Consider the following 26,061-nt stretch of genomic DNA (forward strand, 5'->3'; position numbering starts at 1 on the left):
CACTCAGTGGGTCTTAGTCCCTGGACAGTGTTCTTCTGTTTACACTGGAAATCTGGGGATTCAATGGACCCAGCTCGGATCAGTGTACCCTTCAAGAAAATATGTTTTAAACCATAGCCATTATGGTGACATTAATACATTTCAGTTAAACTGGGTCATTAACACTTGATAAGGGAAAGAAAATACTATGTAAATTGAAGGAAGGCACTGGAGGACCTAATTAGGGTTTAATACAGAAGAATTGGGGGTGGGGCATAGGGAAGCATTGTGCATGGCAATGTCACTTTTGGCACTCTAGGAATTTCCTGGATCTCTGTGGTAAAGACCAGAGTTTGGGGAGAATTCCTAGAGCAGGAGTCTGCCACACAGTTTCCATAAGCCCCATGGCACCCACCAATACCTTTCCTGACCAAGTGTTTATAGAAAGTGGGTGGGACCATGTGCGCTTATTGTCTAGCAGGGCTTCTGATTGGCCACCGGATATTTGATTGGCTGTGCAGATTAAAATAATGTTTCGGTGATAGCTGTTACCACAGTGATGCTTTTAGTTTCTTTCCCAATGTATTTTAAGTTACTTGTCTTCTCCGTGTACTTGGTCTTCCTCTGTGTATACATGGCTCAGCCTCCTCCAGTGGCCATTTTGTGGTTGCACCCACCACTAGAGATGGGCACAAACCAGGAAAAAAGTGGTTTGTGTCAGTTCATGGCCGAGCCACAAACTGAACCAGGAAGTTTGTTTGCAAAATGATTTATGGTTTATGGCCCCGCAAACCCCATTGAAAGTGAGTGCAGCCTCCTTTTTAAAAATTATTTATAACTTTTAACTTTACAACATAAAAACAATACTACGCTTTATATTTTTGATACAAATATAATACATTTAAGAAACTCAACAATTGCTTCAGAATAGAATAACCATTCAAGTAACTAACTACAGAAATTACTGTCAATGATATATATATATTATTTTGTTTTTGTGCAGGTATTAGTATCCTATAAAATCTAGTCAAAAAGTTGTTATCTCTTTGTATCGCTGGGGTATTGAATGGGAAGTAGCTGTTGATTCAGAATTCAGTAGTTATTAAATTCAGAAAATTTAAGCGGGGTTTGCAGAAAGCCAAAAAAACAGCTGAGCGACAAGGAGCAGTCTGCTCCTCACCACTCAGTTGTTTCGGGCTGTCTTGTGCAGTCCCTTTAAACTTTAAAGAGACTGCACAAGATGACTAGAAAAATAGCTGAGCAGCAGGAGCTCATCCTGCTCTCACCACACAGCTATTTTTGAGGCTTTTGAGGGGACCAGAATGCAGGGGTTTAAAGGGAGTCCCTTAAACCCCTGCTTTCTGCTCTATCCATGAACCGCCATGAACTGCTTTAAAAGTTTGTGGAAGCTGATGATGGTAGACCCATCATGAACTTGGGTTCGCAAACCACGAACAGGGCAAAAATTGTGATGAATTTTGTTTTGAGGTTCGGTTCGTGCCCATCCCTACCCACCACCCTTTGTCAGAATTCCAAAGGTGACCGCAGACTCAAAAGGGTTGGGGACCCCCGTCTAACACTTTTCTCTCTGCCACTCCATTGAACAGGGGATGGGGAGCAGCAGTTGGGGGGGGGAGTTGCCCATACCAAACCTAGACCTGATTATAGTGAACCAAATAGTTGCTGCTTATGGTAGCAGCAAGCAAGCTATTAGCGTCTTGATGACCTGCAAAACGTTATATCCATACCCATAGTTTTTTGTTTGTTCAATCAGAAACATTCCAAACAATGTTACTGCTGCACCAGCTACAACAAAACCAACAACAAAATCAACCACAACAAAAGCTACAACAACAAAACCAACCACAACAAAAGCTACAACAACAAAACCAACAACAACAGAAGCTACGGCAACAAAACCAACAATAGAAAAACTGGAAGGTATGTACAATTTTCTGTCAAGGCATTTTCTTAGGATATTGAATCTGAACAGCTTTGAGGCTGTGGCCAGGAGGCTAAGGCAGAACAAGCTGAAGCTGAATCCGGGCAAGACAGAGGTAATGCTGGTCAGGAAGTGTGATATTCTAGAGGGTCTGAATCCACTTGTCCTAGATAGAGGAACTTTGGCTTTTTTAGAGCCAGTTAGGAGCTTGGGGGTGCTCAAGTTGGCATGGTGGCCAGGAGCACCTTCTGTCACCCAGTCTGCCCACACTGGTCTATGCTTCTGCAACCTCACGGATTACTGCAATACACTCTATATGGGGCTGCCCTTGAAGACAATCCGGAAACTACAAGTAGTCCAGTATGGGGCAGCCCAGCTATCATTAAGGGCTAGCTGCTGGGAACATGCATTGCCCACTTTGAAACGGTTACATTGGGCTGCCGGTCTGTCTCTTGAGTTCAATTCCGGGTGGCGGTTATGACCTTTAAAGCCTTTCATAACCTGATGCCTGCATATTTGAATGACTTGTCTCCTTCCATATGCCCCTATGTGCCAACTAAAGCGGTCCGGCTCCCATCTGTGTGCTATCCCACCACTTAGGGTGGCACGTCCAGCACTGACCAGAGCCTGGGCCTTTTCCGTCGTGGCTCCAGCTCTGTGGAATGGGTTTTCTGAAGAGCTGGGGGGCGCCTCCTTGGAGGTCTTCAGGAGGTACTGCAAGGCCTGCCTCTTTGCCAGGGCTTCTGAAGGGGTGTGGATAGCAGGCACCTTCTAAGGGGGCAAGGGGGGAGAGATTTGGGATTTGCTATTTTATTTTTGGTTTTACGTGAAAATGTGTGTAACTATTATCGTAAGCTGCTTTGAACCACTAGGGAAGGCGGGATATAAGTGTTTTAATGAACGAATAAATAAACCAGTGCCATTACATCTTGCCTTATTACACATAACTGTGTTCAAGCTAAGGAGAAGCTGCGCCTTACATGCAGGTGTATGTGACAAAGCCTCAATTTGTTTCTAATGAAAAGCAGCCTTTGGGTGCCTTGATCTTGATCAGAAGACCCTTGGAGGGGGGGTCCGCTGACCCCCAAAGCATTTTCTCTGATCAGAAAGCGAGTCCTGGCAAATCGACCACAGTCGTTTGATTCAGAGAGCCCACAGAGTATGCTCACTTCTATTTTTTGGTCTTTCTTACCCAAAATCTTTTTAAAAAACCCTCCTCCCACATGTACTCTCTTATCATCCCACGTTATTGCAGAGCTTTTTTTATTTGCAAGACTGTACATTATACCAGGGCTATTTTTGGGCAGGAACGCACAGGAACGGAGTTCCGGCTGGCTCCCAAGTTGGCCACGCCCAGCAGGAGCTCATTAGCATAATAGGCCACACCCAACAGCAGAAACTCATTAGGATTGGCTACATTAGGGGTGTGTGGCCTAACATGCAACGAGTTCCTGCTACAAAAAAAGCTCTGGGTTTTGACAACAAACAAGATAAACAGAATAACAAGAAAAAGGTGGGTGTGGCTGGATGACCACACTTCTGGTAACATGGGGGTGCGGCCTAATGTGCTAATGAGCTGTGCTGTCAGGGGTGTGGCCCAATATGCTAATGAGTTCCTGCTGTTGGGTGTGGCCTATTATGCTAATGAGTTCCTGCTGGGCTTTTTCTACAAAAAGAGCCCTGCGTTATACCTACAATGGTTTTGGCAAGGGAGATTTTTGAACAGGTCCTACACTGACACAATTTGCCCTCATGGCCTTAACAGGATTGATACATCCTTTCACGCTTTGCTGGAATGCAGATTTTTTTGAGATTACGAGCACATTGGCTCTGACAACAAGGTGCTTCACACCTAGACTTTTTGGACCAAAATTGGAAGGCACTCGGTAGCAGTATCTTTCAACTCGTGTGCGTCTTCATCTGACATAAGGGTAGATCCTACGAGGCCTCACATGAGATATTTTTCTTGTGTCTTTTGATTCCTTTTTTGAACACTCCTGTTTTGGTCATTTGTACCAAAGGAAGGTCCAATTGGGCTAAAAAAACACTAGGTCACAATTGTTTTCTAATCTGTGGAACATGGAGAACATATGTTGAATTATTGGGTGGGGGGGAGAAACTTGCCAAAGAACATGTGTTCATGAAAAACCTTTAATTTGAACAAGAACCTTGTTTTTCATTAGTGTTCGCAAGATAAATATCTTGTAAAATTATGACTGGTTTCAACAAAGTTCCCAGGAATATTAAGTTTGGGAAATGTTCTTTCATAGATCTGCTCCGAATTAAGTAGAAATAAAATAATTTGTTCTGCATATTCTATTTCACAGAATATGCAGAATAAATTATTTATTTAACTCATTTATCCTTTCTTTGAATTGTCTTTCTGTGGTGTGATGTACATGCGTTTTGAAACGATAATCCAATTTAATTCCCCATAAAATGTTGATAACTCAAGCTAAGTAATCTGGTCTAGATAATGGGTTGGATCCAGACTAAAATTTCCATTAGCAAAATGGAACTTTCCTGCCTCTCCCTTTCCACTGCAGCATATTGAGCGCCTTGAAATGCCACTCCTAGGGGGGCAGGGGACTTTGAGAAGGGATATCAGGGGGTCTGCAGTGGGAAGGGGGGGTCAGTGGAAATTGCCAGTTTCCCTGGATCCAAGCAATCGTCTTCATCCGGTATAATGGAGTCAATTGTTTTGCCAGTCAGCCGAGTCGGCCATTTTACTTGTTTTAACTCTTTAATTTTTACAAAGTCTTCTTTTCTATAAATTGTTCAGATCTTTGTTGAGTGCTGTTCTTCTGCATTAAATCTGACCGATCCCCCAGGTTACATGATGCATTAAATCAGGGGTTCCCAATGTGATCAGGCACCGTGATGCCTGCCAACAGCTTTCCTGGTACCACCAAGTGTCTTTAGAAAGTGGATGGGATCGAGTGGGGCTCCCGGCCAGCATGGTTTCTCATTGACCCTTAAGATTATTTCGTAGGGTAGTCATGTTAGTCTGCAGTAGAACAACTAGAATCGAGTCCAGTACTACCTTAGAGACCGACAAGATTCCCTGGGAATAAGTTTTTGAGATCAGGTGGTGCATTTGGGCTTCCTGTGTGCGTCTGTGGCTCTGCCTCCTGCAGCAGCCATTTTGTGACTGGCTCCACCTCCTATGGAGGCCATTTTGTTGTGCCCATTAAAGGTAAAGGTTTCCCTTGCTCGAAAGCCAGTCGAGTCCAACTCTAGGGGGTGACATTCATCTCTGTTTCCAAGCCGAAGGGCCAGCGCACTCCGAATTCCACAGATTCTCACAGGCTTACAAGGAAACTTACCTAGAAAAAAGATAATTTTAAAAATACAAGGAAATTAGTTGGATTTAAAAATACAAGGAAACTAGCGAGAAAAATGAAAGAGGAATAATTTTTAAACCGCCACAAGGGCACCTTTTCCCCCCCGGCAGGCCAGTTTTCTATGGGCAGGGAACTTTTTATGTGTATTCAGTAATCAACTGTAGGAGGTCTTGTGTGATGTAGAGCAGCCCAGCCACAGGCTTCCCTCCTCGTCTGTAAGAATTAGGCCTACGTGGGAGGAAAAGGTTGACATATGGCTGTTTGCACCATATACTTATTGAAGGAAGGAAGGAGCAGAAGTCGGTGAAACAAAAGGAGAAGCGCGATAACTAGCCAAGTTAAAAGCTGGCTCCCGCTTTATGTTTCACAGGTGGGACAATGAAATTACCGCTGTTTTGAAATGTTTAGTAATCTGTTAATGAATTTGGATTGCCTTAACTGCAGAGTGAGTAGACAAAACAGTGGTCCTGATGAAAACCAGTTTGGACAAGGATACGTATGTCTTACAGCTGATACAGCTCCATTTTTGTCCAATGCATATGTGCGTGTATGTTGGATTGGATTGGATTGGTTTGGATGGTGAATACTTCCAAAACTGAGATACACATACTGTAGAAAATTGCGACAGAGTGGGTTCAGCCAGGATGTGCTGAATTGCAACTCGGGTGTGTGTTGATTGACTTGCATGTTCCAGGGTGCAAAAATCCTCTGAAAGTCAACTCATGTTGACTTCAACAGATGAAAATGTTTGTGTTTAATCAGCGGTGCAAGTCCTAAGTGCACTCAGTCTGGATTTTATGTGTGGTTGTGGCTTATCTTCTTTTTTTTGCCAGAAACTATTGGCTTTCTTCTTCGAATCCTCCAGTAACTAGTCACTTCTTTTTCCTACAGTGGTGAAGCACGTGGGTGAAGTCCAGGTCACGGATATCACTGAAAACAGCGCTAAGCTGCGCTGGGTGGACCCCGAGCCTCAACACGCCGCTGTCTATGATATCACCATCACCTTGGCACATGATGACTCTTTAGTCCTGAAGCTCAACTTAACCGGCACTGAACGAGTCATTGGTGGCCTTGGGAGTGGACAGAAGTACCACGTCCTGGTCACGGGCTACCTCAATGCACAGGCCAGATCAACCTACAAAGGAACATTTAGCACAAGTGAGTGTGCTTTTGGTGTAAAGATTTGCAGCCACGTGAGCTGTGTGCAGGGACTGATGGGAATCGGCTCCCAGCTCAGCTGAAATGCCCGGAGATCAGCCTCTCCAAGCACTGTGTCCTTAGCAAAGGCCTGATTTGCGACCAGTTCAGGGGTTAATAAAGCCAAGCAGAAACCTCTTCCGTCTGTCTGCCTCCATGTTACCCTGATAAGGTCCTTTAGGAGGAGTCATGAGGGCCAAGCAGTTGAGGCTACAGTCCTCCAATATAGAAAAGTTCTATATCAGTCTTCCAACACAGATGGGACAGATCACACTACTATATATCTATACCAGCTAACTGTCATTGCTTCCCGCAAAGAATGCTAGAAACTGTAGTTTGGTGAGCGCCCTCAATAGGAAATAACCATTTTTTAAACCTGCAGTGTAGATTTCTCTTAGCTGACTTTCTGAAGCATGGAATTAGGGTTGCCAGCTCCCAGGTCCCGGCGGGGGTTCCCCTGCTTTGGGGGGCTCCAATCCACCAGCGGCCGGTGTGGGGGAGCCCCGCCCCCAAGAGCAGCCACCCCTCTCCCTCCCTCCTGAAAGATTTAAAGGGCCCTCCAGCTGATCGGCAGGCCATATGCTCCCCACTGATCAGCTGAAGCCCTTTAAATCTGGCAGGAGGGGGGGAGGGGTGGCCATTCTTGGGGGCAGGGCTTGGGGACATTCCCGCCCACCCCCAGAATGCCCCCCAAATCCCTCTGCCGGAGCGATGAGAAGGACCTGGCAACCCTACATAGAATTCAGCTGCAGAGAAACAGCTTCCAAGTAATTCTGGTAAACAGCAGTTCAGCCCTTACACCAGAGAAGCTCTAGGCAGTGGTGAATTTCTTATGAAATTGTGCTTCCTGAGAGCTTAGCTTTCCACAGGAGAATGAAGTGGCTCATGGATCCATGGAGCCAGTGTGATGGAGCGGTTCCAGTGTTAGTTCCAGTGGGGGGGAGGTGGGCCAGGTTTACATCCCCACTAAGCTATGAAGGTGTACTGGGTGAAACTGGGATAGCCATTTGTCTTTCATCCTAGCTTAACTTACAGGATAATATGGGAGGGACCCTGTGCAGTGCCCTGAGCTTATTGGAGGAAAGGACATGGAAAAAAAAATTGTAGATTGAAGTATTTGTAGCGTTTCTGACTAGGAACTGAAAAAAAAATACTCCATTGTATTTTGGCTGCCGTAGAATATAAGGTTCAACTGAATAGTTCATCAGACATCTGTTACTGATTTTCCCAGCTGCAAACCAAGACTCATTTGAAAATGTTGTGCCTTTATATAAGCAGAACCAGACCTGAGTGTTGCTGTGGGCTTTTTTCCCTTTTTTTTTTTTTTTGAGACTGCCCACATGAAAATGAAATCCCATTTGGCTATTGTTCTCCAGATTTTTATTCCATGTATATGAGGAAAAGGGCCTATTCCATCTCTTCTAAGAACAAGAGATCTTCTCGCACATTGCAGCTGTGGATTTCTAGTAGGGCATTTAAGTCTAAACGTACCTGTTTTAGGGCTTCGTTTCAGGCATTCCCCGTCTCCCTGAGTATTTTGCTCTTCCTTCCGCAGAGGCCATGCCCTTGCCCAAGTTGCCTTCACCCGCAGTAGCCCATCTGATGGTGAACACTGAGCCACTGGAAGAACCAATAACAGGTGAGCCCTCCGACGCCCAAGAGATGCCCTCCCCCAGTGTACGATAGTTAAGCTACTTCTGCCATGTTAAGCAGTGCTTCCAGATGTCTTAGTGCTCTTGCTTTTTTTAAAAAAGGTCAACACTTATTTTCTACGCATGAGTAAAATGTGTAAAAAAAAGTACTCTTTGCTCATGCATTGTTCCATTGCGCTATGACCCTGTGGAATAAGGGCAATTCCTTCAACTATGGGACTTCTGGCATTCAGAATTCTACAAGAGGGGGGACCTGCGAGGCTTCATGGGAGAGGGAAAATCTCATTCTTTCCTTCATTGGGTCTCCTCCTCTAGCTCCACCTCTTGTTGGCTTATCTTTCCTCCACCTAAACTCCACTTCTTCTCCTCCCACTGTCTTCCTTCCCATCAACCACCCTCCAAATCTCCCCCCCCCTTCTCACCCAAACGCCCAACTCTTTTTTCTTTCCCTGACCGACTGACCCACCCACAGTGTTTTCCTCAATGGCCAGCTCCCCCCACCCAACTCCATGGTTGTCATTTGGGGGTATTGCAGCTATCTCAGGGCATCTCTGCGTCTGCAGACATTTATTTCATATTTCCTCCTTATTTTAATTTGCAGAAATGTATACTTTAGCCTTATGTGTCCTCCCTTGAGGGTTTTTTGATCCACGTGAGGGGATCATACATATATAGCTATTGGATACATGTTGTTCAGCTTGATGAAACCAGTAGTGCCGCTGTAATTCTGAGCTATTCTCAGTTAAACAAGGTGGGGGGGTGTAAAATATATTGCTTTGGAGAAGAACACAGGAAGGATGTGGGGGCCACATTCTGACACTGGGAGGTTTCAGATATTCAAAGATAAGCTTGATGTCCCTGTGACTTGCACTTCCGCATTCAAAGGAAGTGGCCCGAGCTTCTCTTCCAGGGGGAGATGCATGCCTTCCAAATTCACATGGTGCCGCTGTTTTGCACATTGAATTGGGAGCATGCAAAAAATAAGCTCCCTTCCAGTTGTATTATGTTTTTTTTTTGAGACTGGTGGACCAGAAGTATGTACAGTACACCAAATGCACCCACACCATAGAGGGCTACTTGATGATCCTGGCCATTTTATTTCAATACCTTTCTTAGTCCTACCGTAGAATTTGCCTTTTTCACCACTTAGTTAGGTTCTTTTTGTCGAGTGTCCACCACAACCCAAAGATCGCTTTTCTCATCGGTCACTGCCAGTGAGGACTCATCAATGTAGATTTAAAGGGGGAAGGGGGGGTTGCCCCAGTATGTGTCACTTCTTACTTGCATGTGGAGATGTAAAATTTCTGGAAATTTTGAAGCCATGGGACAAAAAGTTTTCTTCTATTGGGGAGGGGAATGGAAATAGGGGGGGGACCGAAATATATGCAGTACTTACATTCCTGTCAAACCTAAACTTCCTTTACTGATTTAACAACGTAAAATGAATCATTTATGACTTCTGTCAGCAAATTAAATGGCACCATTTGGCATATTATGAAATGTTAAAGTATAACTATCTCCATTTCCAACAAAAAAAAAATTGCAGGGATGTCCAATGCTTGATGGAGAGTTGCAAACTACTGCACTCTGAGCTCCCATAGCTCATGTATCTTTAATTTTTGACATCTGAGAGATGGGGGGGGGCCAAAGTTGAAGGTAGAAAGTAAATTCCTCAGTAAACAAAAGAAACTGTATTCCTGAGACAGAAATTCCTTTTTTCTCCCCCCCCCCCCGGGCCCTCACATCCCTACTCAGACAGAGCCTCATTTGCCCTTGTTAGGAGTTCCTCACAATCAGCTTTGCTTCTCACCCTCATGATTAATTAGGAGTATTTGTCAACTTGGACACTTCACTTGCCTCCCACCCCAATTTTTAGATGTCTTCTGAACAAATTAAATAGCACTGGTTGCTATGCGTATCCCTGGGGGGACCCTCTTGCTTACTTCCCTCCATTTTGAGAACTGTCCGTTTTCTCCCACCCATTCCTTGATACAGTCTAGCCTATCGCTTGCTCATTCAAAAGAGGACATGTCTTTTTGTCCCATGATGACCACTAAATTCAGTTTGCAGGCCTCAGGACCAAACTAGACGTTTCAGCCTCCATGGATGCGGAAGCCATTTTAGAGCTGAACTTAGCCATTTAAAAATGCCACAAGGGCCCAGTCGCCCCTGGCACCTTTTCAAGTGCCAAAGCAGCCGTGAGAGGCCATAACACCGTAACATCTAGTGTGGCCCTGAGGCGACACAGAACTGTGTCTGAAAATTGTCGCTTCTGTAATCACTTTTGCACCTTCTGGGTGCCTCTTTCACAGTTCTAAGGATAAATTTACACAGGTCTTAAATATATTATATTATAGAATAGTTTCTATAATAAGCTAACATGTAACTAAGCCAAGCCTTAGGCTCTGAAGAAGACCCAAAAGACTGGCTGAGTCCTGTCAGTGGGGGGAAAAAAATCTGAAGAAAAACTGTCCGTTTTTGGGCTTTCAAATCAGATTCACGCACCTTCCTTCTTTAATGAGAGAAGGAGTGCCTTTCGCCTCTCCGGCCACTGCTTTGGAATTCAAAAGAAGGGAGGAGATCCCTCCTGGCCTGCCTTGATCCAGTCTCCCAGAATGGGGAGGAGAGCCCCAGGCCCCAGGCAGAAAGGCATCGCAGCTACAACCCCTGGCAACACTGGATTTTTATTCTGACAGCTGCCAAACCTCACATAACCCACTGGCTGGCATGGAGCTGACAATAAAATGTTTCCAGTGCCTATCGGCGGAATTGTCCTGCGGCTCACCAGGGCGTGAGGCGAAGTTTGTGTGTTAGTTCTTCATCCTGTTTCTGCTCTGTTGGCCTTGTGCTTAACCCAGGGGCATTAATGGTTTGTTCTGATGAACTGTTAATGTGGAATCACATGGGTTGACCTCAGTGATTAACACCACATGGATGATTAACACCTGTTATGAATGTGTGACAGTTGTGTTTATTAATGCCAATAGTCTCTTGTGATCCTTGTTTTAATAACCACAAAGGAGTGGAAGCTAAGGCCTGTAATTATAGAACTGTAACCTGCGGTGGCTCAAGTGGTTAAGACGCTGAACTGCAGACTGGAAGGTCGGTAGTTCAGCAGTTCGAGACCCGAGTGCTGCATGACGGGGTGAGCTCCCGTCTCTAGTTCCAGCTCCTGCCAACCTAGCAGTTCGAAAGCAAGAAATGGCAAGTAGATAAATAGGTACCACTTCGGTGGGAAGGTAACAGCGTTCCGTGCGCCTCGGTGTTTAGTCATGCCAGCCACATGGCCACGGAAACGTCTTTGGACAGCGCTGGCTCTTCGGCTTGGAAATGGAGATGAGCACCACATCCCTAGAGTCGGATTCGACTGACCTTCAGGCAAGGGAAACCTTTACCTAACGTTGCTTTTGATCTAGATGGCCCATGCTAGCCCAATCTCATCAGATCTTGGAAGCTAAGCAGGGTTAGCTTGTTGGTAATGGTTCCAGTTGTCATGTTGGCAGTACTGTTGTGTGGTCACCTTGATCGGCATCACACGGAACTCCTGTTTGTTTCAGATTTCAAAACCACAGATTGGCTTTTGGCTGTAAAGTTTTTATTCATTCCATTTCAGCACTTTTAGCCTTTAGCCAGTCAGCACAAGCTCCTTGTTCTCTTGGGTCTTGCAGGATTTCAGAAGTGTGTGCTGGCTTTCAGGTGATCCGTAAGCCCAGCTGGAATTTCAGACTTTCTCAAGGCCATAAATTGCTGGGAAGGAACATAACCTATGGGAACATTTGGAAGCTTTCCCTCCCACTACACTGACGTGCTGCTTTTAGTACACTCCATATACAGTTGACTTCAATGGACTCACCCAAGAGTAACACTGCATTGGATTGCACTGGTAGCTGTACAGAGCTGCTCAGCACCTTGGCTTTGAACACGATGTTCCTGGCTCAAGATAGTTCACTAACTCTTTTGTTGGGGGATGAAAGCTTGAAAATGTAAAGATGTTCCAGAGCTAAAAGACCAAAATGAAGCACCCCATTACATTCACTTTGGCAAAGATGTTTTTCCTCAGAACCTGGCAGACTTTACATGTAACTTCACATACAACAGGCACATAATTGAAGCTGGTTTCTTGGTGGTTTTGTGATGGGGGTTGTATGTTTGTTGGGCCTGTCGCTTCTGTTTTATGTTTTGTTTTTCCAGTGTGCCATTCCTGGGTGCGATCAGAGTCTCTTTTGTGTTTGCCTTGTTCCGTGTGGGCACCATTGTCCACGATCCTTTTCTCATCTTTCTCGATGTAGCTAACAAACTACTGAGCCCGGTCTGTAAAAGTTCCATCTTGTCTTAATGTATAACTCCTTGTTTGCTGTTCAGTTGTGTTTCACAAGGCATGTAAGAACATATATATCAGTGTAACTTATAGTAGGTCCTCACAGGACAACGCAGATAATACTGGAAACAGAAACTGGCTCCTCTTGTAGAATAGCCTGAATTATTCAGTTTCTCTTCAGTTTCTCTTCTCTTATGCTCTGAGAAGAAAGGAGGGGGGAAACTTAACCCCAAAGAACTTAATCAAGAACCAAAAGGGTTAGTTGCGCACCAATATAGGGCCAGATACAGAGAGGGGAAGGGAAAGGAGATCGTAAGCTGCTCTGAGACTCCTTCGGGTAGTGAAGGGCAGGGTATAAATCCAATATCTTCTTCAAATACTAAAAACTATGTGTGTAACCTAAATATTATCAAAAATATATGCATTTATTATCAAAAACATTTATGGCCCCAACTGTAGCCTCATTACAGCATAAAAATGCAATGTATACAAAAGGGAGCGAATGTGACACGATGCCTTTGTGCCCAAATTGGCCTTCTTCAGTGGTCAAACAGTTTCTATACATAAAGACTCATGATACAATGGTAAAACAATATACAAGTTGATATAGGGCCAAGAAAGGAGATTGACAATCAAGAATAGATTACACAAGGCAAAAGAATGTTTGTGAGGCCTCGTTGAGTCTGGCCTTGTGCCTCAGTCAATTGCATAAATGCTAGGCTTCCCAAGTCCCCCTGGAGGGCGGGGAAACCCCCGCCCCAGAGGCCCGTTCCTCGGCGGCGCCGGATCAGTCCCCGGGGGGAACTCATCCGCGACGTGCGCATCACCTGGAAGTGACACAACCACACCGGGCACGCTGGGGGCCGGGCCACGGCCATCCGAGGGACAACTCTATGGTTTTCCCTCGTATGGCCATGCCCGCGACCCCAGCGTGCCTGGCGTCGTCACGTCCCTTCCGGGTGACGTGCATGCGGCGCGCGCACACACCAGACGCCCCCTGCTCCTGGCGAAGATCGACTTGGCAACCCTAATACATGCTGAGTGATGTTTCTTATTGTACGTCTTCCAGTGTTGGTCCGGAGAGTACAGGTGCAAACCTGCTGATCAGAGCCAGTGTTCCATAGATAATGTGTGGTGCTTACGGCCCAGTCCATAATTGCCAGCAATATTGGAGGATAGGGCTGCCCTCCAGGTGGTGGCTGGAGATCTTCCGCTATTACAACTGATCTCCAGGTGAGAGAGATCAGTTCACCTGGAGAAAATGGCTGCTTTGGAAGTTGGACTCTGTGGCGTTATGCCCCAACCCCCGCCCTCCTCAGGCTCCACCCCCAAAATCTCCAGGTATTTCCCAACCTGGAGCTGTCAGCCCTATTGGAGGATGGGAATTAAGAGAGGAAGAGAAGCTGATCCGGGTGGTTGTACATGTTTTGTTTCCGTGCAGAAACACAAAACTGCGCATGGGAACTATACATGTCATTGCCACGATAAGTGTGAGGTAAAATCTGCAGGGAGGGGGGAAAGAAACATGCTTATGGGTGGCAAAGTAACAATGTTGTTTTTGTAATTTGGGAAACCACCCATATATTTCATTTGGGCTGTGAAATTTGACACCTACACCGGTCTTGCATTTTCCCCACCACTATGCTTTGTTTTATGCCTCTGACTGCTACACTGCACTGGGATTGGCTGAAGACTCCCAGAGGCATGTACAAGCCTAGCACTTTACAGCAAACTTATGGCTTAAAAACAAGTCCCGGAATAAAATATTAAAGACGCATGCGTTGGCTGCTTGGCATGTAAATAATTTCATTGGGAATGAGTGCACAATTATTACTTCGGTAAAGGAAGGTGCCAAAAGACCAAGGGTCATTCATATCGAGCTTTGTTTCATTTGTGCTGTTGAGAAATGCTGCTCCCTCTCTATTTCTCACTCATTTAACTCCTATTTTTTACCCCCCAAATTTGCTTTCTATGCTTTTTTTTCCAGCTTTTAACCTTTTCCAGACTCATTTAACATTTGCGCCTTTTGAAATTCAAATTTGACAGATCCTTGCTTGCTGGATCTTGACATGGGGACACAGTGCAAGGAATATCAGGTTAAGTGGTTCTTTGACTACAAAAACAAGATCTGCACCCAGGTTTGGTATGGTGGGTGTGGCGGGAACGCCAATAGATTTGAGACAGAAGCTGACTGCGTTAGCAGATGCTTGAAGCCATGTAAGTACCCGTACGGGGCAGGGCGGGGTAACAATTTTGCACTTTAAAATATTTGTCAAGCAAACTTTAGTCACAGAAGGGGGAAAAGAAACAGTTGAAAAACAAACGCCACACCCTTTTTCTCTCTCTGCAGCTGAGGAGAGAACCGTGCCACTTCCTGTCCTTGAGAAAAATCACCTGTCAGGTAAAGTCAGAAGTGGAGAGGTCATTCGCCTTTGGCCATTCGCCTGTCTACTGAATGTGTCTGTTGCACACACACAAATCGCTTCCTTGATGCTTTGCTGCCTTTCTCGGTGCGTTCCCTGCCTGGCCGTCTCCATCTGCATGCTTCTTGTCACACCTAGAAAAGAAGAGTGGGTTGAAAGACACCACAGAACAGAGCGGCCCTTCGTTCTCTCCCGTGTGCCCGGAAAGCAGCCTCCATATTTGGAACTCTGCTTCCTCCTTTTTGGAAGGCTGGGATAATATCTGATTCTACAAGGGAAATGGGGCTTTCCAGGCTTTGGGGGTTGGGGAGGAAACAGGGTCTTAAGGATTTCCCTTGATCTCTTTTTTTTCTTGACCACTCTTTTTTTGGGGAGGGGGTCTTGTTTCTTTGCTGTATCTTTTCTCCTGTCGATAATGGACACTCATTCCCTCCTATCACAGGACCAGGGGCCACTGGAGTGGGAGGAATCAGCCACAGCGCCCCTTTAGAGCATCCTGAATAGCTCAGACTAGCCCAGGCTCATCAGAGCATGGAAGCTAAGCAGGGTTGGCCGTGGTTAGTGTTTGGATGGGAGCCCTCCAAGGAAGACCGGGGTTGCTATGCAGAGGAAGGCAAGGGCAAACCACCTCTGCTCGACTTGATGGCACAATTATGAGGGGGGAAGCCTGTGGCTCAGTGGTAGAGCATCTGCTTGGCATGCAGAAGGTCCCATGTTCAGTCCCCAGCATCTCTAGTTAAAAAGACCAGCAAGTAAGTGAGGTGAAACTAGACCTCTGTCTGACAACCTGGACGGTGGCTGCCAGTCTAAGTAGACAATACTGACCTTGATGGACCAATGATCTGTTTCAATATAAGGCAGCTTCATGTGTTTCCATGGGCTGCCAATTACTTTGCCCCCCATTCCCTTTTCTGCTCCCGCCTGCTTTACCCACTTTCCTAGAACAGTTCAGGGGGAAATTCACTCTCTGTTCTTCAGTTTGGTGTAGTGGTTAAGTGCGCTGACTCTAATCTGGGAGAACCGGGTTTGATTCCCCACTCCTCCACTTGCCCCTGCTGATGTGACCTTGGGTCAGTCACAAGCTCTGGCACAGCTGTCCTTGAAAAAGAGCAGTTTGTGTCAGAGCTCTCTCAGCCCCACCCACCTCACAGGGTGTCTGTTGTGGGGAGGGGGAAAGGAAAGGAGTTTGTAAGCCGCTCTGAGACTCCAAGTGAAGGGCGGGGTATAAATCCAATCTCCTCCTCCTCCTCCTCCTCCTCCTCCTCTTCTTCTTCTTCTTCTTCTTCTTCTTCTTCTTCTTCTTCTTCTTCTTCTTCTTCTTCTGCGCTTCTATAGATGAAATGCAATAGAAAGTAGTGCTCTTTGGGTGCATTGGAACTGTTAATTTCATAGCTGGGATGTGGAACTGGGATCCTAGCCGCGGCTGCCGGACTTCTCAAATTCCAAGATATTTGGAGGTTTCCTGGATGACGTTACCATAGAGATTAGGAGCGAAAAAACTTTATTTAGAGCAAAGGAAAAAGGAGTGAAGCCTTTTTCTGTCTGAACAGCTGCAGCCAAGCTATCAACATGCAAAGGTTTCAAGGACTGTGGCTAACACCTCCGTGAAGGTATCTGTACATATATCTGCCTCCAAAGGAAAGAAGAAGCAACGAGCATGAAGCCAATCTTCCCAGTGCCCAAAGAAGCCTGGTAGATATGTCCAGCACTTGATGAGCAACCGGTGCTTGTCACTCATAAATGTCTGAGTCGATTCCCCAGAAACAGGCTCTAATATTGACTCAGGAGGCCAAGGAAGGTCACATTGCCCCCTTCCGCATTTGCCTGCCGCTCTGGATTTCTTCAGTGTTCAAGTCAAGGGAATTTAAGTCCAGGGCAAAACAGCATCCAAATAACCTGCGGTAACAGCAGGCTGAAACCAGGCTGACCACTGAAGGGAAATAATGCAATGCAGAAGGGGGGGGGGACAGAGCATAAAAAGAAGGTTGAACTCAGTTTTAGTGCAGAAGGGAGGGGGGGGGAACCTGGATTAAAAAAGAAGGCCGAATTTGATTTCAGTGCAGAATTGCTTGGAGGACACCGCGATGAACATGGATTAAAAGGAGAGAGCAGAAAGGGCCGATGTCTCCCCCAGAGTCCTGAGAAGTACCCAAGGCATCTCTTGGACATCAGAGTGACAGAGTGCCTCCACTTCACAGCAGACCACTCCGTTTATTTGACAGTGCCAAAGGAGACAAGATCAGGGCTTTTTTTTGTAGATAAAGCCCAGCAGGAACTCATTAGCATAATAGGCCACACCCAACAACAGAAACTCATTAGCATATTAGGCCACACCCTGACAGCACAGCTCATTGGCATATTAGGCCACACCCCCATGTTACCAGAAGTGTGGTCATCCAGCCACACCCACCTTTTGCTTCTTATTCTGTTTACCTTGTTTGTTGTCAAAACCCAGGGCCTTTTTTTGTAGCAGGAACTCCTTTGCATGTTAGGCCACACACCCCTAATGTAGCCAATTCTAATGAATTCCTGTTGTTGGGTGTGGCCTCTTATGCTAATGAGTTCCTGCTGGGCGTGGCCAACTTGGGAGCCAGCCGGAACTCCGTTCCTGCCCAAAAATAGCCCTGGATGAGATTAATGTGCATGACATAGCAATGAACTTCCATTGGATACCCTGTCTCAGAGTGTTTGCAAAGATCCTTGTGTGGCACTGCTGTCTTAGTGAGCTTCCAGACAAGCCTTTTTTGCCTGTTCCTGTTATTGTCTGCTTACTTGTTCGTTACTGAGAATCCAGGTAACATCCCTCCCGTCCCAGCCTGGTGGCTTCAGCTCCCTCCCTCCCTCCCTCAGCGCAGTCAAGCCTCTACTTCATAGCCGGACATCCACTGCACATCCTTCACTCCCACTGCAAGCCGAAGAAGCGTGCCTGCACTTTACTGGATGCATTTATATAGCCCCAGTCACACGGAGCATTAGGCATACTAGAGAGACGGAAGATTTTCCGGGCGCGATCTCACCGCCACATCTGGGAAGCGTAGAGCTCCTGTGGCTCACCCAAGGCTTCACTCCGAAGATGCGCAGTTAAAAACTAGTACCTCCGAGGTACTAGTTTCCGGAAACCGCAGGGCAAGGGCGGGCGTCAGATCACGTTTCCGGTGTTAGCTCGTGGCATCCGGCGCCCGCCCATGTCCCGTCACGAAAACTTTTTTTTTGTCAAGTCTCCACGGGTGCGCACAAGCACCCAACGGCGCATGCGAACACTTGGGTTATATTGTCTGCTTACTTGTTCGTTACTGAGAATCCAGGTAACATCCCTCCCGTCCCAGCCTGGTGGCTTCAGCTCCCTCCCTCCCTCCCTCAGCGCAGTCAAGCCTCTACTTCAGAGCCAGACATCCACTGCACATCCTTCACTCCCACTGCAAGCCAAAGAAGCATGCCTGCAGTTTACTGGATGCATTTATATGACATCTTTATTTGATGCATTTATATATCACCTTTTGGCTGTTGTGTTCAAAGCAATTTACAATTCAGAATGAAGTAAAAGTATAGTTAAGGTAGTTTTTTAAGCATCATAAGCTGCTTTGAGGATTTTATAGTTAGAAGGCAGGACATCTGTGCAATAAATAGCTGTCTCTATGGTAATGATGGGCACAACACAAAAGGAGTGGAACAGAAAGGGGGAAAGAGAAATTGGAAAACTCAGGTGGAAGAGCAACTGACCTATAACAACCAGATGGAGTGGCCGTTGCAGAAGATCATTTGGAGTTCTTTGTATCATACAATAATTCAACTAAGTCTTGCAGTTTTTCTAAGAGCAGTTGTGGTACACCTTCTGGTCCCTGTGGTGGTGATTGGTCAGATTCTGCCAGCACAATGTATTTGGGGATCTTAATTTTGCATTTCCCTGTGCACTTTTTTTCTGAAGTTTCCATTAAGCTGGAGTTGGAAGGAGGAGAAACCATGTGAAGCCTGCCCAGTCACTTTCCCTTTCCGCACTGGCATCCATTAATCTGGGGCCAGGCATCGCTGAGATGCTCTTGATCATTGTAGGACACTCTCCTCAGATACTTCTGTGTTATGCACGCCATGGATGTTCATTGTGCCTAACATTAGCGATTAAGCTGGAGCACATTTCTCAGGATGTTGGAAGAAAGAGCAAGGCCACACATTCCCACAAAGAGGTAGCTGGAAGGAGGAGAATAAATAAGTGTCATAGTAGCAAAACTGGCAGTGGAAAGGCCATCCCGCAAAGAGGGAGTTGGAAGGAGGAGGAGGGTACAGGCGGAGCCTGTTAGTCACTTTTCCCTTCTGCACTGGCATCCATTTATCTGTGGCCAGGCATGGCTGAGATGCGCTTGATCTCTGTAGGACCACTCTCCTTAGATATTTCTCTGTTACGCACACCACGGATGTTCATTGTGCAAAGCATTAGTGGCTAAGGGCTCGTTTTGAGAAGGGAGAGTGGGTATCCACACTAGCCCTGGAAACAAGTCACCCTGACTGCATGTACAATCCATCTACACTGCACGTCTGGTTTTTCTTGGTATGTCTGTGGAATAATTCTCAAGTTACACCCAGTGATGCAATGCATGTACAGCCGAACGGTGTGATTTAAACCCCACATTTATGCCGGTGCTCGTGCTAGTCCCTGCTTTCACTTGTAAAGTGAACGCATGTTCAGTGTTCCCTCTGAGCTGAGTTAGTGTGAGCTAGCTCACAGTTTTATAGCCTCTGGCTCACACATTTTTGTCTTCGCTCAGGAAGGATGGCTCCAGAGAAAACTAATTTATGCAGTAGCCCAATCGTTCGCTCACAACTTTCATACCAGTAGCTCACAAAGTAGAATTTTTGCTCACGAGACTCCGCAGCTTAGAGGGAACTTTGCACATGTTGGCTCTTGCATACAAACAGATGCATGCACATATATGCAGGATTCATGTGCGTCAACATGTAAACAGAACGAGGCTTCTGACTTGGGCCTAAGCCTCTTGAACACAGTGAGATTTCCTATCTAAATAGACATAGGAGAAGGCTACATACGACGGAGCTTCAGGTGGGTTGGTTTGCCTCCTAAGAGAGAGAAGGACTAGCTGCAAAGCCAGCTTCTAGTGCCTAGCCCTGACAAATATTAGGCCTCTTTGGCATTACAGATTACAGTTCTAGTGGGCGAGAGGGAGATGGTTCCAGCCAGTCTTTCCAGTTGGCTTATTTTGTATGCTGCCTCAGGCAGTTTCCTTAGAGCAGCAGCATAGAAAAATGTCCCAAATAAATGTGGGTCAGATGAAGGGTGTGGGGGGATGATACGTGTGGCCCCCTGTCAGCCTCATCAACCTTTAGCTGCTCTGCAATACATTCCGGTATCCCAGCCTACACAGATGGTCAGCTAACCACAGATTATTGAGTTTAACCAGCAATTGGAAATTCACAGCGAACCAGTAAACTGTGGACTTTTATTGAAGAATAAGAATTATTTATTCCAAAAGATGGTAGAGATATCCAAAAAGGCTTCAGTAAGGAACTTTCCTTTTACGTCTTTGAACAATTTAATGTCGGTAAGGGGGAAATTAAGGCACAGTAGAGGCATAATTCCTTTGCAGGGACTTAACAACAGAACTATGAAGTTCTCTTCACTCCTGGGTTTGAATGCTCCTAATTAGGCAGCACGCTCTACACTGAAGTAACTGGTCTCAACGTTTACAGGACAGAAAGTGCTTCTCAGGAGGAAGTTATCCAGGAGAAAATTATCCAGAAGGAAATTGGAAAAAACAGCAAAAAGGATAGGAAGAGCAGGTAGGAGAAAACAAAAGAAACCAGAAGTTAACAGGATTCAGGAAAGTGTATGTTGTCTCCCGCACAAGAGCCAGTTGCAAAACAGGATCCCTGAAGAATGGTGCCTTAGTTGTACAGTACATCCTTTGCATGCTGAAAGTTTCCAGTTAAAACTGTGGATTTCCAGCTTAAAAGGCTGCAGCTGCTAGGATGATAGAAAAGAGCCTGAAAAACTGCAGCCAGTCAGAGCAGACTAGCGTGGTCGAGGTGGAGCGATTTTTTGGTGTGGAATAAGGCAGCTTCGTATTTTCGTAGATTATCCCTTACCTGAATACATGTACAAGAACTACGGAAAGTACAACGTTGTCCCGAAGTTCAAGTCACCAATTAAGAAATTACAAGGGGCAGAATTTTGAGTCTGTCTTCACTGAGAAAAGCAGGCATCTGGTTAAGGCCGCGGATGTTGACTGTACGGAATAACCGCCACGGGTATCTAAAGCACACGCCTGTCTCAAGGAAACGATTGCTAGCCCAATTTCTGTGTGATTAAAAATAGTCGTTCCTTAGGACTGAACACCTGGCTAGGCCCGGCAAGCCATGAAATTAAATGTTCCGCTCAGCTTAAAGAATAAACAGTCCTGAAGTATAGAGGGATAGGACAGCAAGTGTCGAAAGGGCCTCAAGAAGTTCATTCAGTGGAATAGGGAAAACATGCAAAAATGGGACAACGGTGAGTCACCAGCTGAATTCTACTTGGTTGTCTGGCTCTGCTGGGGTCTGAGTCGAGAGCGGTCTCACCCTCCCAGGCATGCCTTTTGAATGCCTCCCCAAAGCAGGGCCAACCCTGGGCTCATCCAACTCTCCCTCCCCAGCCCAGTCCTGGGGAGTGACAGGCCTCTGGGCCAATGGATCTTGCCTTGGATTGGTGAGCTCACTGGATCTTCCCCCTGGAGGTCTTTGAAGAGCCAGCTGCCACACCCAGCCTCCTTTAAGAAGGTCAGTGCTGCCTGCTCTCCCTGCCCATTTGTCCGAGCCCCTCTGGGTCTCAGTGCCCAGGGCCACCTCTGGTAGAAACTTGGATGGGTTGGCTTCTGCTCCTGAGCATGCTGCTGAGAGCCGGCTGGGCTCCTTCAAGCGGGCTGACTCCTGAGTAGACTGCATCAAGGCCATGTCCTGTTGTGACCTGATAGACAATTTCCCCAGTCTTGAGGCTTGCTGATACAGCACACAGGGGCAGGGGTGTTGACCTTAGTGTATCCTGGACTTTTCTGTCAGTAAATCTGATGGGAATAAAGAGTAGGAGAAGGCTGGATTTCTCCTGCCTTGGAGCCTGTCAGAAACAGAAGAAGTTGGTGACTAACAGTGCAGTCATAAGGACGCAGTCCTAACAATAAGCCTTATCGAGTAGCGTTGAGAACATCCAGTTAAGGCCCCATTTCTCCATGCAAGCGTCTCTTTATTTTTCCCCCTTTCCTTTTCCCACCTACTTCTTTTACAGTACTTAATTACTTCTTCACTCACAGTGACTGTGGAATTCCTGGAAGATACCTATCAGTTCTTGTTCCTCTCTCTCTGTGTATATTAAATAACCTCAAGTACTGCTTTTCCCCCCCCCTTTGCAGCCAAAGCTTGTTGCTTGTTAACATTTCCCTTTTATTTTTCATGATCAAAATTTTGTAATTGCCTTTGAAGAATTTCTGTCTCGTGTTCCGCTTCAGCAATCTGTTCCATGTGCTGGAATTCTGATACGTGCATGGGGGGCTTGCTTACTTCCCATTCATGCCACAAAGGGAGCTGAAGCGTGTTTCCCTTGGAAGCACACCTCAGCTCCATCCATTAAATGAGTGAGGACTCCAGTGTGCTCATGAGACCAGTGCTGAACAATGGCTAGATTGCAGCTACAGAGTTCTGGTCTCGTATCTGTGGCACGTACTTACAAAACTGTATACTGCATTTGCTGTATTTGTGTGTTCGTTTTGTATCCTTTGACCTCTGAGGATATTTATTTACTTATTTATGCTTGCTGTTTTGGAACTAAATGTTTCCCATCATTTTACATTTTATTTATCCATTCGTTCACTTACAGATTTCTCCTTTCATTAGAAAACTGCTCATAAGATGGTCATATTTGGGCGGACCAACAGGATAACCAGTCTACACTGAATTTTCTTTTTAACCAGGTTCCGTCTGCAATTTCATTGGCCGTTCAGGCAGACATCTTTCCTTGGATTGTGCCGATAGCCCAATTACTATTTTTTAATCTCTTTATACTTGGCAGTTTATTCCACCATTCCACTCCAGTAGTTTACTCCACTTAGCACTTTATTCCATCATTCCACTCTATAGGACCCTCCATTGTTGCTTAAAGCTGTTCACCAACTATAATAGAAACGGGGCGACAGATAGACATTCTGTGAGGGGAGACCCTTTTCGATGCATTTTGCTGGCAGTCCGTTTTGCAGTAAACCCTTCCAAGTTGTTACGATGGTGGTGAATCTGATCTGCGTAAGACTAGCCTGGGACGTTTTCTGCAGTGTCAGGTCACCCCCTGCCTGCTGTTCTGTTCATCCGCTCTCTGAACTGGCTTGAAAGAAAGGGGTAGGGAAACAACAGCACAAGAGAACCAGGACTGAGGCTCACATGTCACCATGTCTCTTAACCCAGTCCTGCAAACCATTTAATAACATTACTGCTGCTATTATTATTTATAAATGGAGGGATTTTTATTGGCCAAGGAAAGGTTGGTAGCCGTAGGGCAGGATTCGGCCTAGGACAGAGCCCTACTATTAACTCGTGACAGATGAAAAGGCAAGGGAGATAGTTAAGAGTGGCCGTGGATGAAGACTGAGGATGAATCCAAGAAGACAAAGGGGACAGTAATTTTACACCATCGTTGTGGCTATAAAAGCGTGTAGGCCAGCAGAGCTGTTCCATGCGGTCAGCAGGAGGACGTAGACTGCTTGTCTCCATTTTGCTTGACACTTTGCAGATAAAAATCCTTGCATCTGTTGCAACTTGGGACAGATGGTTGCCTGGGTGTTAACTTGTCCGGCTGTTTGGGGTGCTTTTCAGTTTATTTGGTCTACTAAGAACGTCAATATGGTCGTTAGGTGTTCAAGGGCTACTGTTTTGCTTCTGTGACTGTTGTCCTTCCTGGTTGGTTTTTATCTGCCATGAGAGGGGGCGGGGCTGGATGGCAGGATCCAAGAGGTGGTTAATTCCTCCTTTAGAAAGCTACCCTGGACCCAGGATCGTTGAATAATTATTGACCGGTCTCGAATGCACCATTCTTGAGCAAATGTATCATTCTTGAGTGGTTTAATGGCTGGTGGCTGGACAACTTCTAGGATACCTGAAGGAAGTAGATGGCTTAGATCCTTTCCAGTACAGTTAAGGGACTGAATCCGTCTGTCGTCTTAATGGACGACCTGTGTCAGGAGAGGATTTCTGGTATGCTGAATCTGTTTGGACTCTTTGGGGACATCTGTGTATTCTTCATCCCGCCAGAGTTTTCTTCTACGTGAGAGTATTCACTGACTTCACTGAAAATCTTTTCTCTTGCCTTGATTTCCATCTCACCTCAGATGTTCTGATTCTTTTCCCATAACCCATTGCCAAGGGGTATTCACTTCTGTGTCGGCAGTACTATACTCTCAAGGAAAATATTGGAATCCCATGTTGCAAGATACTGTATAAAAAAAAAAGGATTTTTAAGAATTGTAGCCATTATAGTACTAACTCGTTTTCTGAATTTGAGGAACTGACTAGGGTTGCCAGCCCCCCGGTCCCAGTGGGGGACCCCTCAGTTTCAGGGGCTTCTCCCTGCCATGGACCAGCTGGTTGGCAGGGGAAGACCTCACCCCTAAATGACGTCTCTCACGATGACATCATCCAGAAGTGATATCATTGGCATCGGGGACGTCACAGGGGGACGCTCTGGTTTTTGGGCAAACTCTATGGTTTAAGGCCAATTTTACCATAGAGTTTGCCCCAAACCCAGAGCATCCCCTGCATAATGTCCCGTACGCGATGGCATCACTTCCAGGTACCATCATTGCATTGGAGATGTCACGTGACAACTCTGCCCACCCCCGGAATGCCCCCCGAATCCCCCCGCCAGAGCGGCGAGGGTACCTGGCAACCCTAGAACTGACATTGTATCTTACAGTCCTTGCAGTAACCAACAGAGTGGCCAGGGCAGGTGACCAGCTCTCCATATGTAAAGTAAGAATAAGTGATGGGGAAGGCTTAATTGTCCACCGCCACCTTCCCTTCACTCCCCTATCCTATAATCACCATTTCCTTTCCATCTTCCGTCACCAATCTAGACACATAGTCTTGTGCACGCACACAAAAAGCCTGTACGTTTTCTCTCTTCAAATGTTGTACTGGTGGTTAGGAGAAGAAAAAAAACTCTTTAATAAAGTTCAAATGAAAGAAGATAACGAGACCGGCACAAAGCGGAGGTGCAGCGTGGGGGAACGGCCCATGAGACAGAGGAAGTAGAAACAGAGAGCCCAGAAGGCAGAGTGATTGAAACACAAAGGGGGAGCCAGTAGGCACTCAGCTGAGAAGTAAGGCCCCAAGGGCAAGATAGAGATGGAGAAGATGCAGAGAACTAAGGACAGGAAAAGTGAGTGAGTGGATGAAAACTTTCTTGTAAACAATATTGATTTGACCTACCCAACTAAATTGGGTAGACATGGGTATCCTAATAGAAAAAGGGAATGAAAGAATTTCCTCCCCTTCTTTGGCTGGCAAATACAACTGCAGTATCCCCAGTTACTGAGAGGTGCCCTACTAGCACACAGTGCCAACAGCAAGGGAGCCAGTTTGGTGTAGTGGTTAAGAGCATGGACTCTAATCTGGGAGAACCGGGTTTGATTCCCCACTCCTCCACATGCAGCTGCAGGTGTGACCTTGGGTCAGACACAAGTCTTCTCAGAGCTGTCCTCTCAAGAGCAGTCCTCGAAAGAGTTCTCTCAGCCCCACCTACCTCAGTCACAGGGTGCCTGTTGTGGGGAGGGGAAGGGAAAGGAGACTCTAAACCACTCGGAGACTCGGACTGAAAGGCGGGGTATAAATCTAATCTCCTCCTCCTCTTCTTCTATCTGGGTCACTGAAAAGTGCAGAAAACTAGAAGAAGCCACACCTTGCAGAAAGGAAAGACTCCCAGCTGTCGAGTGCAGGCTCACCCTGTTTTCCAGAGAGTTTGTACCCCTTGGCCGCTGCAGTCTCTGAGGGAGGAGCAGCAGCAAAGGCAGAAAGAGATGGGAGAGTGCAGAGGAGATATTGAGAAAACAGCCATCCCCCATCTTCCTCCTCTTCTCTGTACTGTGTTCATCGATTTGGGGAGCTGCCTTAGGTTGCCATGTGGTATCAGATCCCCCCCCTCCCTCCTTCCCTCCCTTCCTCCCTCCCTCCCTCCCTCCCCTCC

At 46.3% G+C, this 26,061-nt stretch overlaps 1 protein-coding gene across 1 annotated transcript in view; it reads left to right on the forward strand.

Moving 5' to 3' along the window:
- Positions 1-26,061, forward strand: part of COL6A3 (collagen, type VI, alpha 3) — a 175,927-nt gene that overhangs the window by 146,097 nt on the left and 3,769 nt on the right. The window contains exons 43-45 of the mRNA XM_015413993.1: positions 1,754-1,920; positions 6,157-6,423; positions 8,018-8,101. Of these exons, the coding sequence (XP_015269479.1) occupies positions 1,754-1,920; positions 6,157-6,423; positions 8,018-8,101 (518 nt within the window). The remainder of the gene's footprint in view (positions 1-1,753; positions 1,921-6,156; positions 6,424-8,017; positions 8,102-26,061) is intronic.

Source organism: Gekko japonicus, unplaced genomic scaffold (genome assembly GCF_001447785.1).
Source record: "Gekko japonicus isolate JY-2015 unplaced genomic scaffold, Gekko_japonicus_V1.1 scaffold2251, whole genome shotgun sequence".
NCBI classification, from domain to species: Eukaryota; Metazoa; Chordata; class Lepidosauria; order Squamata; family Gekkonidae; genus Gekko; species Gekko japonicus.